At 41.7% G+C, this 18,432-nt stretch overlaps 1 protein-coding gene across 1 annotated transcript; it reads left to right on the top strand.

The window, feature by feature from the left end:
- Positions 1–283: 283 nt before the first annotated feature.
- trarg1a (trafficking regulator of GLUT4 (SLC2A4) 1a) lies at positions 284–18,177 on the top strand. Its single transcript, XM_071900722.1, has 4 exons — positions 284–297; positions 3,154–3,562; positions 17,313–17,460; positions 18,167–18,177. Exons 1-4 carry the CDS (start codon positions 284–286, stop codon positions 18,175–18,177), a joined length of 582 nt encoding a protein of 193 aa, XP_071756823.1.
- The last annotated feature ends 255 nt before the right edge of the window (positions 18,178–18,432 follow it).

Here is an 18,432-nt window from a genome sequence, read left to right on the forward strand (position 1 = left end):
CACTATTTTCCCTGAGTAATATCGAGGAACTGGAGTAGATACTAACTTGCTCTAGTGATTAGTCAAGAAAAGATAAAATAAAATAAAATAAAATAACAAATCAAGTCACCTCTCTCTGTCTTGTAAATACATTGTACTTCCACAAGGTGGGGCTCTGTCCACAGTTATTCCTCTTGGTCAACTTCAGCTAAACTTGGATCCTATTGAAAACCCTGTTAGAGAAATTGTCCCTAGCCCAAGCAGCATCCACATCTTCATGAAGAGTCATCATTTGGTCATCCTAATGTCTGACCTGGTGTGTATCTCCTGTTTGTCTCCTTGCCTCCTTTCCTCCATTTGCACAAACACAGTTTCCAGTAAAAAGGCAAGATGTACTGTAACAGCATCAGACCAACCCACCACAAAGAAATTCCCCAGACTGATAATACTACCATATTAAAAGCACTTACTGTGTTATATGCACACAACGTCACTACTTTCTGTTTCGTGTGTGTGTGTTGTGTGTGTGTTGTGTGTGTGTGTTGTGTGTGTGTGTTGTGTATCCTAAAGGGGAACAAATGCAATGAAGAAAATTCTCAACAATGAGGACATTTTGTCAGTCCTCCCTTCTACAAGAGGCTGTTTTAGGATTGGGAATTTGGTTTAGAGTTAGAATTATGATGTGATGTGATGTGATGTGATGTGATGTGATGTGATGTGATGTGATGTGAGTGAGGGTCAAGGTTAGGGTTAAGTGTCAGGGAAGTGATACAGTCAATGGAGGGTATAGTGAAAAAGAGATAGAGGGTGGGGGGATCAGTGAAAGAGTGACAAAAGCAAGGGAGAGAGAGAAAGAGAGTGAAAGAGAGAGAGAGAGAGAGAGAGAGAGAGAGAGAGAGAGAGAAAGAGAGAGAGAGAGAGAGAAAATGAGAGAGTTTTAATGAGAGGGGTGAGAGATGAGTCATACCTCTGAGTTTCGGGAAACCCCTGACAAAGAAGTGCACTGAGGAACTTTTTTGCAAATGTGTGGGTTAGGGATAAAATATGAGATCAATAGTATCGTATCACAGTGAGAGCTCAGTTTCATTCAGGGAATCCCCACTCATCACTATCCACACTACTCCTCCATCATTACATCAGGCCACAGTGCGGCGTACCAGGAGCTTGGGGGAAATGAGACGATCCGCTGTACAATAGGCTGAACACTAATGCACCAATCTTATGATTAGGAAAATCAATAAAAGTGGATCAAAGACAAACCCATGATTCATTAATAGGACCACGATTAAGCATTCAGGATACCACCCAGCCCATTACCAATGCAGTTCTGGCTGCTGTATTTGTCTGATGTGAAGCAAGTAGCAATGAGACTAAAGACGGCTGTGGCGGCAGCTGTCTGATGATGACGTTTGCCTTTATGAGAGGTAGAGGAGGAGGAGGTAAAGGAGGTAGAGAGGAGGTAAAGGGGCTGTGAGGCATTTGCCTTGTGCCACATTTGAGTAAAGCAGTCAAATATGCTCTAATTGAGAAAAAAAACAACAGGAATCCACATTCTAATACAGCCCTTATTTTAGATTAGACGAATTCTCCCTTTGGGCTACTCCTGTTGTGTATCCAATAAAACATTTTGTAAATCTACACAAACCTGATTTCCCTGAATGCTCTTTAGACAATTGATTTACAGAGTTAATTTATGATGTATGGCTGTGCCACGGGAGACCTGAGCAACAACACGGGCCGCAAAAAAATTCTGCATAGCAGCACAATCTGCCGCTGGCTGAATTCCATAAACCACTGGTGCTGATGTTGAGAAGAGGAGAAGAAAGGGAGGGGGAGGAGGAGGAGGGGGAGGAGGAGGCGGGATAGTGATGGGGATGGGGAGGGGGCTCCGCACCGCACTGCCCTGCTCCAAGTTGGGATGCGTCAAGCCAGCCTGAGCTAGCCAATAGAACACGGGATGTAAGACGATTTTGCCTTCAAAATAAATGCCGAAATGTGCCAGTTTTTTTTTTTTTTTTTTTTTGTCTAGGTATTGGAGTGTGCAGAATAATCGCATCAAAACACTAGAGATTAATTATGAAGTGAAACTATATGTAAAGTAGATACTCAAAATGTTGTATTGTTTTGTAGGCTACTTTCATAGTATTGTATTCATGTTGACACCTATGGGAGACATAAGGCGATACAGTTAAACCGTTAAAACGGTTAAAATAATAGGCCTATTGTGAGGCCATATGTTTTGGGACTGAGCCTTTCCTTCTGTATTTTTGACAGCCCCATAGGCTATATTGCATCTTGCATAGTCTCATATTACTTACATTTTTGCAAAATGACAAGACACTATACTTTTATAATATACATTTTCTCCTTAGACATTAATTTTCACTTTGATACTTTGTAGCCTACTACTCAAAAAAACTATTGTTGGTGAATAAGGCTTTTATTTTGAGAATCCTGACCGGAGGTGCTATGTTTTATTCTGGGTAACTTGACACTGGTCCCAAGTTGAGGACAGTCGCTGTGTTGCTGCAGCGTGCAGAAGAGCCCCGAGGCGCGTCAAACTACTGGGGAGGAGAGAAGGAGCAACTCGCTTTCTCATTTGGTTTGAGAGAGACGCTCAGACATTTTTATCCTTCTTGGTTGATTTTGAGGGGGAAAGCAAAGCGTTTACTTCATAAGAATAGACACAGTTATAGGAAAGTGGTGAGAATGGTGCAAGGCGGTGGGAGAGACAGGCGACAGGAGCTCCTCTGACTGATTTGTTCTTCCTTGGATGGACAGAGAGGAGGGCAGGTTTTCACATCTGAGCCCCGTCGGAAATGAATCAAACTGCGGATGCGTGGTGAAGGAAATCTCGGTTCTAGAGGAAGAATGATTTGCATATCTATTGCTTTTGTCTCCTCTCTGATTTTTCGGGGTTGATCGATTACGCCCGTGCTTTCAAGGCACATCACTTTCCAATTGATTCAATTTTTATTCATCATCCATAGATCTGGCGCCGGTGATCACACTCCTGGTTATTCAATCAAAGCTGATCACAGTTTGAAAGAATAGGTGAAAGAAGTTTCATAGGGCTATATTATGGAAAAGTAGAGCCTCTTGGTCTGTAACCGATTCTAAACTCGAGTCAAGAGAATTCCCTGTCTGATTTTAATTCGTCTTTTGACACTTGAGCATGGCCATCAACACGGACGCCGAGTTCGAGAAGTCCAACTTGGGCGAGGGCGGAGGAGGCGCGCAGCCCGCCGAGTCCCAGGAGACGGAGAAACTTCTGGCGGTGACCACCGAGCCCGGCGGGAACGGGATGAAAATGTCCACCTCCTTCACCGTCAACATAGGCAGCGACAAGAACCTGGAGGCCGACCAGAACGGCCACAGTGTGCCGCTGAGGTCGGGTTCCGCCGGGCACCTGGCCACCGCTCCCCTCTCCCCGTCCCGGGTCAGTCTGAGCCGCACCTCCTCCACCGGGAACGCGGGCGTGCAGGAGACCCCGAAGCCCCGGGACTACCTCATCCTGGTCATCATCTCCTGCTTCTGTCCCGTCTGGCCCGTCAGCATCGTCGCGCTGGTGTATTCTATTATGGTAAGAGTGTGTGTGTGTGTGTGTGTGTGTGTGTGTGTGTGTGTAGGTGTGTGTGTGTGTGTGTGTGTGTGTGTGCGTGCGTGTGTGTGTGTGTCTTTGGGTCAGGGGCGTCAATTCACTCAACCAAGGCCCCTGCATCCTGCTATCATTCTCCAACAAAACTTTCAATTTAGGCTATATTGACTGAATTTCTGGGGCAGTAAGTGGAGCAATGAGGATGACCGACATTATGGTCAACGTGACAAATTAGGGTAACCCACTAACCCCCCTCCCTCCTCCCCTGATGAAGTCAAATTTAACAGTCCTGCTAATCTTTGAATATCCAACTCATCTCATCTCACTGTTGGGTGGTATTCAAAGAAATAGTTAATAATAATTTTGAGGTAACTTTATCCAATTTTTGGACATTAAGAAATGAGATGTAGGCTATTAGTCCTGAATGATTCCCTAATGTGATTTTTGAGATTCTTTTTTTTTTACTTTATCGTTGCTTTTTGCTCATCCTAATGATAAAAATGACAAGATCAGATTTGGACTCACTTAGGCTCAGGACCGGACCTATGCTACCCAATTGATGCCTATGGGTTTTTTTTTTTTTTTGGGGGGGGGGTTGGGGGGGGGTCTACAAACCTCCAGCCATAATCCCACTGAGTTAAAAAGGATGGGGTAACATCTTGTTTAATATCTCAGAAAACCACCATAAGCGGCTTTATTCCATCTAATTTACATGGTATTCATTTGAACAGACATCAGATGCAACACAGTTGATTGTATTTCTGTTGGCCTACTGCAATCGTAGCTTAATATTTAAGTCTGAAAGTCAAACTCGGTCTGGGACATTCTGAGGCTATAGAGTTATTTATTGTTCCGAGAAAATGATTATGAAAGACATTTCTATCCAATTACATCAAAACCTGGAAACTCCACAGATACAAGTAACTGGAATCTCAACAGAGCAATTGTGAACTTGAACACGATGTCTCATGCAAACACCTCATCCCCCTCTCAAGTGTTGCCTATTTTATTGAAAAAATGCCGTGTCGGCGACCTTCACATCCTGTAGAGCGTGCAGTGCAGTTGGCTCTGGGTCTGATGAACAACAGGATTTACTGGTAGAGATGTTCCTGAGTCCAAACACCATATCCAGCAAAGCACGAATAATACATTTTAAATGAATATTTACTATCCAATATACTCTCCAAAAGTTTTCAGTTTTATTCGAATGTCTTTATCACACACACGTGCAAACAGTTGGGCTCCCTGGGTGCTGCTGTGCGCTGTCAAACTCTAGAGTCTCACAAGGGCGAGCCTAAGTCCTATATTTACCAGCTATAGTGTACATTATGTTTGTCTGACTTAAGTGCTTGAACAAAAAGGAGATTGGAGTTCCAAGGCCATTAGTCAGAAATGTCTGAGCTCTGAGTTGTTTGTGTGTAGGACTGTCTGCTGCAGTGCAGCCAGTCTGGACTACAAAAATGGCCGCTGGATCAGCCAGTTAGCCATGATCCTCTTGTGCTGGGAGAGGCCAGACAAAGGTATCTGGTAACTGTAATTTCATCTGACCAGGATATATTTATCAAATATTATCCACTATATTCTGTGCAACAGAACTGTGTTGGGCCCATAACCCAATAGATAGAAAACCATCCATTTATATATTTGTTTACATATTCTATATTTGAATGTTTCATCTTATCTTATAAGATAAAAAAGATGTAGCTTTCTGGCGTCTGACTTTGGTTTATTCAGTCTTAATGCTAGAATTCTACATTGTAAAAATGTTTCCCAAAATCACAACTACTGGACTTTGTATCTGAGTGGCAGCTCAGGGTCATTTGGAGCTGTCAGTGTATTTACTCATTTCATTTTCATACATACGCACATACACACACACACACACACACACACACACATACAGTATGCTCAGTACCTCCTCAACCTTCCCAGCTCAGAGGCTTTAAATGAGCACAGGTCAGGTGCTGCCACTCAAATTCAAAATCCATCTTGTCAGACTTGCTGGTCGATCTGGTTTAGTGGCACTGACACTTGATTAATCCTCTCTCAGATTGTTCTGGCATGCTGAGAACGCTCGTACAAGATGCCTCTAAAGTTTCCCAATACAATGATGGCATGAGGTGGAGAAAGCCACAGACAGTTGGTTATGCTGCTACTGTTTGGCACTCTTTGTTCAGTAAATGTTGTCTGGGATATTAAACTACAACTGATTGATCTTTGCTTGGCTCTGGGCACAAATATACTTAAACTCACTGGAATTAAAACATCACTTTAATCAAATAAATGGATTGTTTTTGTTTACGGAGATATTGTACAGTATGCAAGTGAAGTTGAGAGGCAGCTGAAATCAAATTAATAAAAAGTGACACTCCAATGGCTTTAAAGCCCCAGTCCAATTTTTCTCCTAAAACCCTGATGTGAATTGGCTAAAAGAGGCGGATGAGAGGACTGGCACATTTGACTGGAAAGTTGCTGATGTTCTGAATTGCGCCTGCACTCAAATCTGAAACATTCATGCACACATCTCTTATTTAAACTTACCATACTATCTGGAAACTGAATAACAGGCTTAAGTAGAGAGAGATGCTTACTCTCCTTTAATACCAGACCTGCCAACCTGTACACGCTTAGCAAAACAGCTCCGCATTTTGACATCAAAGTACACTGGTGCAAGTTGTTACTCTAAAACAGTGGTTCTCAACGTGGGGTCCAGGGACCACCAGGGGTCCTTGAGGGAGTTCCAGGGAGTCCCAAGCAAATTGATGAATTGTTAAACTTCACTGTTATTTCATTTACAAGAAGTTAACACATTAAGAGAATGTAGAAGAATGACTGTTTTGGTCATAGTTTCTCTGTTATCTCTCTACCTACAATACAGATAGTCATGGAATTCTGGACAAAATCATAACAATAAAAATATTCTCAGATTTGGGTTCAAGAGACAAAATCTCATCAAATGGGGGTCCTTGGCCCTAATGTGTACTGGGCCCTTGATATAAAAAAGGTTGAGAATCACTGCTCTGAAATATGGCAAAAGAGGCTTGTTGTTTTTGTTACCTAAGTGCTAAAAATTACATGAGACATGAAACTGAGGCATGATATCATTCTCCCAGCCAATCAGCACTCTTGACTTCAGTATGTCCCTCCCCCCCTCCCTCCTCACAATGAATCCCCCTCTCAGTTTTCCTCCAGTGGACAAAACTGGAAATCCTGGAACTTTTTATATGTAATTACCTTAGAATCCCCTGGCTGCGTACAAAAGGTCTTTCGCTGACTGACAAAATCCAGACAACCTGTGTGCTTTTTCCTTGAAACTGAGAAGTCGGGGTCCAATCCCCTGCTGAGGCAAACTAAACCTCTTTGCTCAGCACTCAATATCACAAAATTGTCCAAGTGATAAAGCCCTACTACAGCATACTGATTTCATGTCATGTCTCCCCCAACAGTGTTGCTCCATTCAGGGGCAGAACTGCATGGCAGGATAACAGCAGTGTAGTAGAAACTGCAGAAAGGAGAGAATGTGTATCAGGAATTGCTGTAAAGTTTTCAAAGGGTTCAATTTATTGTAAAAACTGTAAAATGAAGCACCAGATATATTTTAGATTAAATGGAATTCCACCAAAATTGGCTTTCAGGATGCCATTTTGCAGAAGCAGACATTTTCCTTAAATTTCACATTTTTCAGTTGTGATGGGCATTTTTAGTTATTAGCTTAGCTAAGAAAAGGAAAATGGAATCATATATCATCAAAATGTCTACTTTTGTAGAACAGCAATGGATCCAATACCTCTTTAAGCACTTAAAAAGGCCAACAAAATTGGAAGAAGGCACATTGTGTTTAGCTGCTGCTACCCATCTCCATTTTCAAGACTCTGAAATTGAGCCATACGGGCTAAAAGGGCTGATAGGCAGCTGCACTTGAGTATTAAATGAAGTGTGAAGCAGTTAATGGTTGTTTACATTTGTATTGCTTGTAAACTTTGGAACCAAATGGACCTGCATATTCACCTCTGTTGGCAGCAAACTATGAACCGTCAGCAAGTCCTAGTTTTCAAAAATCTGCATATCTTTAGAATATACCATTTAAACCGTTTGTGAAAAGTTTGTGTTTGTGAAAACTGAGACAAAATTGTCATGTTAGAGCCAACTCAGAAGTGAGGAATCTTTTGTGTGACTGGCCGTCTGTGCCACATCATTTGATGTGCGCTCCACTATGTTGATGAGACAAGAAACTACAGGAGAGAAGGTTGTTTAATGAGAGCGGAACAGAAATCCTAGGGTTTGGACAATCATGTAATTTGCGCTCTGCATTACTGTAAATGTCTGACAGCATTGTACCAGGAGTCTTTCAGTACCCTCTGTGACAGAAATGTCAGGATATTACTTGTGTTGGTTGGTGGCAGCTTAGTTGGTAGCTCCTCTACCTTTTGGGTTTCAGCACAGTTTAGTTCTGACAGTGTACAGCAGCCAACACTCAAATCCACAAAGTTCTGTAATATCACTCCAATGGGCAGTAAGACACCAAAGGGAATATCAAGCAGTATCCATGAGACAGCCTGTACTTCACTGAGCCATCATCTTGAACCCACTGACATTCACAACTCAGCCCCTTGCTAATGACATGGACAGTGTGTGTGTGTGTGTGTGTGTGTGTGTGTGTGTGTGTGTGTGTGTGTGAGTGAGAGAGAGAGAGAGAGACAGAGTGAGAGACAGAGAGAGAGGGCTTAGATAGAGGGCAAGGGAGAGAGAGAACGAAGGAGGGGGAAACTAGAGCTGGCCACTAACTCAATAGAAGGCGAGAGAAGTCAATTTAGTTTTTGTGCAGAGGGCACATTGCAGCAGTTAGCCAGCTCCATGGCAGCGATCAACATCCTTTCTCTGTCCTGGGGATGTGGAAAGGGGATACGGGCCTAGCAAAGGAGATCAAAACATCATTCGCTACAAGGGCGGATGGCTGTGAGAGAGACAGCAAATGGCTATAAAGTAGTTCCTATCACTGGATTAGAATGGAATTGAATCAGATAGCATCGTGATGTCTGCTCTGCTAAGTGCGAGCGAGACAGAGCAGCGAACGCAACAGAGGATTACTTCACTCATTGTGAACAAATGTAAACTAATGTGGTTAATACCATATGATATAACCCTTGGGTGTGAGTTCACTGCTAACTTGTAATATTCTCCTCGCCCATGTGAAATGGATACTTTTGGAAAGTTTGAATGGAAGAAAAGATCAACTGGTTCAACTCCTGTTCAGGTGGTGAGAGCAGGTCAGGGGGAACAGCCTGGTCCCCTGAAATGTCGTGAAATGAACACAGCCTCTGAAAATGCAAATACGTGTTTTGTGCATGAAAAGTGAGAGAAATACGTTTCTCCACCACAAAAGGATTAGGATAAATTTGCCTCCAACTCTAACAACCAGAGTTTTCTAATTTGAGTGAAGTTTACATTTTTAGCAAAATTTTTATTTTATATATGTAACCATGACCAAAGCCTAACCCTAACCTTAACCAAAGTTGTTTTAGCTGCCTAAACTTCACTAACCTTTTCACGTGACAAGGGGCTGTACATGGCAAATCCAATTCATGCTATGGTCACAGAGTCCTTGAAACTGCGTTGAGAGGGAAAGCACTCTAGGCAAAGCATCTATTTGTGATAACCAATACACAGAAATCAAACAAATGAGATAAGTATCCATGTTTTAATCTTATAAATGAACCAAAGCAAACTAAAATTAAGTAGTCTATTGAAGCCCCATTTAGCCTTGTTGAGAGAGTCAGCATGTTTGTGCACTGGCAGTTGGTGCATTGCTAACAACAGGACCACCAAACGTTACATCCATCTTCATCCAGCAGCACTTCCAGCAGCAGGTCCACCTAAAAGCCGACTTCCAGCTGTCGGCGGAAGGAGCCGAGCGGCCGCAGGTCCGTGACAGATGCTCCAGTGGTGAAGGTTTGCGGCTGGCAAACACAGAAGATGTGCCGTCAATTATGGGGAGTGGAGAGGCAGGGGTAATAGGCTTTTATTGCCCAGACCAGCCTATCCCAGTAATGGGAAGGCCAAAACTGCAGGACCGTTATTGCACGCTCGGCAGATTTGACTGTGAAATATGGGCTAGCAAGGCTGCTGCTGGATGGATGGCTGTGTCTGCGTGTGTGTGTGTGTGTGTGTGTGTGTGTGTGTGTGTGTGTGCGCGTACATAGGTAAATTACTTCTTATTAGCAATTTAATACTGCAGCAATAGTGGGGGAGCACTGCATACTTTTGTAGCCAATTATTCGAACGAAACCTTTGATAAGAGGCCCGGAGGAAATGTACAGGAGGGATAAGGGTAACTGCTCAGTATTCATCATTTGCAATGTTAAGCTTGTGCTAGTAATTACATTATCAGGCCACAGCGGATGAATTGAATAGAGGCAAAGCTAATACTGTGATGTTGTGGATATGTGAGACTGCGGTAATTGTACTAGCATGTGTTGAAACCCCAATTCTGACACTCACTCCATCTCCTCCATGTTCTTCCTTTCACGGAGGGAAGCTGCGGGGACCTCATGACATTTGGAATTATTTGCTCCTGTTTCAAGTCTTCTTTAATGTTCATAGTGAGAAAGTGACATTGTACCGCATCATTTTAATTCATGATTGCGTGTTTCTTGCATTCTGTCTTTTCACTAGCAAAGTAATTCCAAGTTAATTTAAAACATGTACAACATCTAAGGGCAAATTTCAGAAAATGGTGACTGAGTTCATTGTGACATCTCCTTAAAAATGTGGTGGTTTTCATGTATTTCTGATATCTAAGGATATACATTTTAAGCTGATGGCAGTTAAATCACTACAAGCCAGATAGAGTTGCTGGATACAACTTCACTATACAAAATATTTTTCTATCATTAGAAAGTGTGTGTATATGAGCCCTGTATGCCTTGATGTTAGCTATTGTTCTCATGCGTTTTTTGACTTTTCACCCATAAATTTCAAGATTCATGATTCCTATTTTCATTGTTGGTTTTCTCATGACACCCACATGTCTGATTTCAGTTAAACATCATAGTTAAATGGTTGGTATGGAACCTTACATGCTTTTAGTATGGCAAGTCTTCCGCTTAGATAATAAATGCACTACTCTGTGTGTATTACTCCCTTCAGCCGTACAAGCAAATGTGTTTGAAACTTTAAAATGTCACAATGTCTTTGCCATCAGCATGAGCATGTCCCCTTCTCCCACATATAGCCCATCCAGGCCTTTCTCTGGCATGAATCCAGCACTTGCAGATTTATAGCTCATATTTGTTATGGAAGGACAAGGAGGAGACAGTTTCATCAAGGGATGAAAGTCAGAATTGGGGTAATAACACACGTGCCTAGTACAATTAGAGAGTGCACTTGTGTGATATCTTAAACGGCCACAGTATTGTGTATTACACTGATTGAAAAAGGGGGCGCCACAACATTTGTTTAATTGTCTGTACGTTACGCACAATGTGAGACGTTGCTGATTTGATTTTGATGAAATTTAGGGGAATGATGCATCTTATCAGGCCGTCATTGTAAATAAGAATTTGTTCTTAATTGACCTGCCTGGTTAAATAAAGGTTAAATAAAAATAAAATAAAAATTATTGCTCCATTTCAACAGTTCAAAATATAACTGATTGCGCTAAGGGGGGCGCCACAGTGTTTGTTTAATTGTCTGTACGTCACGCACAACATCTTGGACACCAGTGAATGGCACCTCCTCTTCCTCCTCTTCTTTTTCCATGCCGCGTACAATTGAAAAACATGAGGTAATATAATTTCTACTTAGTGCCCCACTACAGCTCTGCATCATTTGTGTGGGATGGCATGTTTATTGTTTACTCGTTCCTCCTCAGACAGATCCAGCCAAACTTTCTCCTGTTAGTTTCTCCTAATTAGTCCTTTCTCTTCACAAATGTCTGACACTGGTTTAGTTATGTGCTGGACTGGAGATTCACTACTTTTTAGATCTATAATAATAAGCCAGTTCGGCATGAGCAGCAGCTCTTTTTATCAGCTACAGTTACTGAGTGGTTGGCAGTTTGGATGTTGTTTCCAGTGCACAAGTTGACCAAGATATAAACAACAGTCAAAATCTATGGACCGTAGCGGCTTACAGCTCCAAGAGTGAAAATCATGGGTCCGACAGCTCTGATCATCTGACCGCATGGAGTGGTTTGCAAATTTAATGGAGATTCAAGGGTAAAAATTAACAGAATTTTAAATCCAATAGAAGCGAATATGGACGGAGTGCTAAAAGCTCTATAACTTAGCGAGTATAACCCCAATCACAGTATAATTTTATATATCTTCACATATCTAGTGATATGAAATTGAAACAGTCTCTGGCTTGAAATTTGAAAAAGGCCCCAGAAAATCAATTAAAATTCCCATAAGTCAAAAAGAAAAATCAGTTGAATACACTCCTAAAGGACAAATTTAGTATAAAATGAAATTTGAATAGAAGTTCTAGTATGAATCTGTACCAGTAGAAGCAAACTTAAATGGACAGAAGAATGAATAAGACGTTGTATAGGAAATAATGGATATAAATGTTTAAAATAAATAATTATTTGACACACCAATCCGCTTGTACAGTGTTCCCCCTCACCAAGCTGCTCCTTGCTCTCCATTATTAATGACAGGACGCTGGAGAGAAAGAGAGCACTTACAGACTTACTAATCCCCCCACCCCCGCCTCTCCTGAACTGGAGTGGGAACAGCCGCATGAACTAGGGCGATGTGTGTGTGTGTGTGTGTGTGTGTGTGTGTGTGTGTGTGAATGGTTGGTGTGTACGCTGGCAGCACACTAAACACTGGACGAGACACTTTCATTGCAACAGGGTAGAATTTCCCATTCAGAAAACAAATATGACCAGGCTTACCTTTCCCTCTGAATCAATACAGACATTAATCAGCGCAAGTGAAGGGTCCCTCCTATTAACCACACACACACGCATGCGCACACACACACACTCACACACACATCACATTGCCTGTCAGTCCCTGAAGCACATCAAACAGGGATGTACACATAAAAGCATATTTTTACTATCTTTACTATCTCTTACTATCTTACTTATCTTCCATATGATGGATGGAAAATACAGTGAAAACAGTCTTTAAAGGATCTTTTTGCTGTAAGCAGGTTCAGGCTAACTAGGCCGTGTTTTTGAAAGGGGCTTCCATTGATTTAAGGTGCTGATGTGGCTTTTCTCTGTGATGTGAGTCCAGATCAATACGAGCTCCACCGGGACACTGCTTCTACCAGAGCCTCACATTGCAGCACTGGAACTGAGAAGCTGAAGTATGTGTGTGTGTGTGTGTGTGTGTGTGTGTGTGTGTGTGTGTGTGTGTGTGTGTGTGAGAGAGAGAGTGAGAGAGAGATTGCATGCATTGACAAGATCTCTTACATGTGACAGAAATTCAAGTGAATTATCTCGCTCTGCAGGAATAAGTGTTTTTACAAGTATTCCACTTGCATTCATCCTAGACAGTTAATGTCATATATAGGATACTCTGTTGAAATCAATCCTCTATCCAAATTGTTAATATTCCCATAATAAATGAATAAAGATAATAATGAATATTAACTTAGAAACATAGCTGACACAGACTGCAAATCCAGTTATCACTTTCATGAATATGATGAGAGAATGTGTACGCAATTGTAAATTGGATGTGGTGTTTAGGTGTCGCTTATTCAACAAGAAAACTTGACTTTCAAAACAATATCAGAATATGAGTATGAATGTAAATGCACTTATTGTTTATTTAAGAGGCTCCTGGTTCAAAGCATCGCCCAGGGTTACACTGTCCCCACCCATCTTCCCCAAGAGCACTGTGGGAGACAGAGAGGCTCATGGGAGTGAAAGTAACTAGTAAGGGAATAGAGGGAGGGGAGGGACATAAGGAGAGCGAGGGCCTCTCTCTCCCTCTCTCTCTCTCTCTCTCTCTCTGCAGTGTAATCTTATCCTCTACTGACTGGCACACATGAACTGTTAAGGCTTGGACATTCTTTTCACTGACTTTCTTTGAAATTGCACCTCTCATTCTGGTTGCTTGAGCTCAATTTTTTTCTACCATGGTGAAATTCAAGCCACGTTTAGCGAGGGGTGAGAGATGATTCAATGTTTGATGCTCATTGACAATTCAAAATTGTTTCTGAACTGCTTTACTGAGAAAAGTGCCCTGCAAAGGACATAGCAGTATAATTCAATATTGAGGTGAGAGACCCATTTCCTATACAGTACATGGCCCATGGCTTAAGAGGGCTAGTTCAGCACCATGGACAGCACCTAAACTTTTCAGCAGTTGAAAAAGTAAATGATGGTGGCTACACAGGCACAAGTGCGTGCCATGCCTTCATGACATGGTGAGTTTGAATCCAGAATATGGTCTTTGTTGCATGGAATCCCTTCACCTTCTCTCTTTCCTGTAACTCCCTACTCTACACTGGTGTACAAAACATTAGTGAAGCCTTCCTAACATTACATTGCACCCCCTTTTGCCCTCAGAACAGCCTCACTTCATTGTGGCAGGACTCAACAAGGTGTTGAAAGCGTTCCACAGGGACGCTGGCCCATGCTGACTACAGTGTTTCCCACAGGCTGGTAGTGGAAATCTACTCCGAATAGCTTGTTTCCATCTCATCCCACAGATGAATTGAGATCTGGTGACTGGGCAGCCGTTGCATCAAGCTGAATTCATTGTCATGTTCGTGGAAACATTCCTGGACAATCTTAGCCTTGTGGCACAGGGCGTTATCCTGCTGAAAACATCCATTCACAGATGGATACACTGCTGCCATGGAGGGATGCACCTGACTGGCAGTGATGTTCAGATATCCCGTGTTGAATTGTCAAAATAAATACAAAAATAAAGACCACTGAACCTGTTGTTTTAGTTAGTTAATTCATTTTAGTTAGTTTAGTTGTTTAGGACTACTAGAGATCTGTTTTTTGCTATTGATTTCTTTGCAATTGTGTGCATGTGTGTGTGTGTGTGTGTGTGTGTGTGTGTGTGTGTGTGTGTGTGGCATATGTATAACAAAGTGACTCCTGGGTGACTATTGCAGGGTTAAAGGCAAACCAAAGCTAATGGGAAGATCATGACATCACCCTTGTATGATTTGTCATTTGGGGACTCTCGGTCAAGAAAGCAATGCACAAGGTCAAGGGATTCCCATCCATCATGACTCTCTCTCACACACACACACACACACACACACACACACACACACACACACACACACTCACACATCATCCTGTCTCCTGACATAAAGCAATATACATACGGCATTAAGTTGATATACAACCCCTTCACGCTGCTGCATTCATCTGCTCAGTCCAATAGGCTTTGCATGTCACATCCTTCCATCAATCCCAAATTGCTGTTCTGAAATAGACGATACGCTGTTCCCAGCTGAGAATAAATGAAGTGTCGTTCCCCCTTTAAAACAGTTTCGCTGTCGATTAATGGAGAACCAGCTGATTAATATTTCAAAGTCCAAATCCCAGTGAGAGTGCTGCTAGTGAGAATCAAGCTTTTGTACGTTGGAAGGAACGTTCTCAGGGTGGTGTTGTCCGTCTTAGTTCTGGGGTTGTAAGTGTGCAGGTAAAGTAAAAAGGTAAAGTATCCCTGAGGTTTGGGTTTGGCGATGGTGTCGATGTGCAGGATGGTGAGACATCATAGTTTCACGAAGAACATAGATATGACTGCAGTGTTTTTATCGTTGGTTTGTTATTTTTAGGTGTGATTGAGATTAAGAAATGCAATTATGAAGCTTTGCATTAATTCAGGCACAACCAATCACGTTGGACACTTCAAACAAAGCGTTCCATTTGTTCATCCCTCACTCATTCATGTCTGTGGTTCTTACTTGCCACACACTGCTGTTGACTGGCTGTGCTGCTTCTCCCTTCTCCACCCCAGCCTCCTCCCCTCTGGTTCCTTATTAATTAAATATACTTGTGATGGCATGTTTCTGTAGGCTCTTCTTGAAATTATGCATATATCACATGATATGTGTCTGCTGGGTTCTGTTCTGTAAACCCCTGGGAGCTTTGATTGCGCTCCCCGTTGAGCCGCCATATACAGCTGTGTAACCGTTCATACAACAGTTTTAACTTCATGATGAGAGTGTTCCTGGCTGAATTGCCTATAGAATTGTAGTTTTGCCTATAGTATCTGTTTTCCTACAGTGACTGTTTTAATTCTGTGCTTTTATGACTGCATGATGTTGAGGTTTTGTTAGATCTTGACTGCACTCCTTGATCCCCCTCTTTAAGGAGAATACCAGTCGGTTTCATTACTCAGTTATTACTCATCTCATACGCCCTAGGACAGTTAGATTTGTCGTGGTGAATATCCAGGAATGGATGATATAGACAAAAACAAAAGAAAACAATTTGTCCCACTCCCTGGCCTGTGATCTTTAGCTCTTATCTCCAATTCTCTTTCAAGCACCTCTCTCTTACATGTTCACTGTCTGGGCAGAGAAATATTATCAGGGCACTTTGGCTCTTACGCTTGCAATCTTTGCTGTTGGCTGCTTGTAATGTTGGTTATCAAGGATCTGAAGCTTATTCTGTCATTGCACTCTTTGCAAGTCAGTTTGGAAAAGCATAGTGCTGTAAAATGTAAATACAAATGTCATGCACTGAAAAAGATGAAAATAGTGACTGAGAACAACCAGGGGATTTTATGGGAGTTTGGTTGTAGTTTGTTCCAGGTGTTTGGTTTAGAATTATTAGCTCTATTGAAAAATGGAGCTCATGTGGGTGTAGAAACTTAACAAACTTGGTATGATTAATATATATTATATATTAACATAATTAAGCATTTCTAATGTTACAAGTTGTTTGTATTGTAGTGTTTCTGAGTGTTTCTGACAAGCTTCTGAGATGGCAAACTAAGTGTAGTAATGTAATCCATGGAGGAGATGTGTGCGTCTGCAAACATTTTGTTAGTCATCGCCTAATAAACCATTAAAAATCCAAATGCTAATGTGACACTTACTGAAGTCTCTGTGTTCCATTTGTTATGTGTTGACATTTTCTTCTGTTGTGGTTTCCTGTAACCCTAAAGCCCCAAATGCAGTGGATAAGATAATTGACCCATGTCATTTGAGGCGCTCTACTTCCAGCTGGCTTGTTACAGAACCTTAAAAAAGATTTTGCCTTAAAAATAAAAGTGTAAAAACAAAGAAAAACGTTTGTCAGTAAGGGTTTTATTTTGAAGGTTGTGGCCTGAAGTCCTATTTTTGATTCTAGCTGGCTTGATACTACTCAGTTCCTAGTTGTAGATAGAGATTGTGTGAATGTGGTTTAGATTTTGTATCTTTTGGAGATTGTGTTGCTAAAAGATTAGTATCCATTGTATCCATGACAGTCATAGAAAACACATTTATTACATGACTTTCCAAGACGGTCACAGCTGACATGTAACTACAGTATATCACTACGCTTAGTTTTCACTTTTTTCTGTTTCTGAGCTTTGATGCTGGCAAAGCTCTTGTTCAATCTTTTGTTTTACTTTTTTTTTTTAGTTGTACTGAACATTTGCTAAAAAAATTCCCCATGTAAATGTAGATTCAAGAGTTACCAGGAAAACTCACAACATCTGATGTCTCTATCGCTTGTGCAATGACTTAACTTAATCACCCAAAGGAACCTTGTGGTGACACCCAGTGCATGTGTGTGTCTGTGCCTCCTTTCCAGTCCAGAAACAGCCTCCAGGCGGGGGATATGGACGGGGCCAAGAGGCTGGGTCGCCTGGCTCGCCTGCTCAGCATCGTCTCCATCATCCTGGGCCTGGTCATCATCATAGTCTACGTCTCGGTCTCAGGTACAGAAACAAATACAAGCAGTCTGCATTTACTGAGCCTCAGTTTAACAAGATATCATATGACTTTTAAAAGATTCTAAAAGACTGAGGCAAAACTTACTCAGCGGATGAGATCTGCACGCCAAAACTGTAGAGACTCAGTGCTGCCAGTTTTAATGTTTGTGATTAAAAACAAAAGTCTCAAATTCATTTATATTTTGTTTAGCCAAATGAGGCCCAATGTAAGCATGTGCTATATGTAGAAAATATGTATTTTGCTTACAATATCTTACCAGTATAGAGAGCATAAGATCGCAAAGTGATGTATGGTGTATGTGTGCATGTGCATGGTCACTAGACACACAGGGTTTTAACAACAAGTGTACAACAACAAAAAATATACTGCATTACCATTACAGGGTGATATATGATACCATCACACAAGCATGAGATGTGTGTGCTTGTGTGTGTCCCAACTCAGCACATTTACAAGCGTGCGTGTGTGTGTGTGTGTGTGTGTGTGTGTGTGCATGAGTGTGTGTGTGCAGATTGATTTAGCACTGCAGCGATTGTAGTGGGCTGACTGTGCGGCAAGGAGAATTGCCCTGCTGCTCAAAGCCCTTAATACTGGGTATACCAGTCAAAATACTGGAGGAATGGACTTGGTTGTAAGTTTAATCTTCTGTCTCTCTTTCTGACCCCCTCCATCCCCCCCTCCTCCCCTCCCTATCTCTCTTTTTTTTTACAGTAACCCAGTGACCTGGGGAAAAAAGAGTCGTGAAAGCCAAACCACGGATGCAACAAGAAAAAAACAAACCGATTTTGTCCATTCAAAAAAAAAAAAAAACATCCTAACCCTATGCCATATTGTAATTACATCAAAACCACCCTCAGAAAGCAAAAAATAGCCAGCTCATAGGAGGAGTAGGTATTGTAGCAAATAAACAAATGAAACAAAAAAGATCCAGAGATGCATGCAGTAGAATCCAGTAACATTTGCTTGACATAAATAAA

Source organism: Centroberyx gerrardi, chromosome 6, assembly GCF_048128805.1.
Source record: "Centroberyx gerrardi isolate f3 chromosome 6, fCenGer3.hap1.cur.20231027, whole genome shotgun sequence".
Taxonomy (NCBI): Eukaryota; Metazoa; Chordata; class Actinopteri; order Beryciformes; family Berycidae; genus Centroberyx; species Centroberyx gerrardi.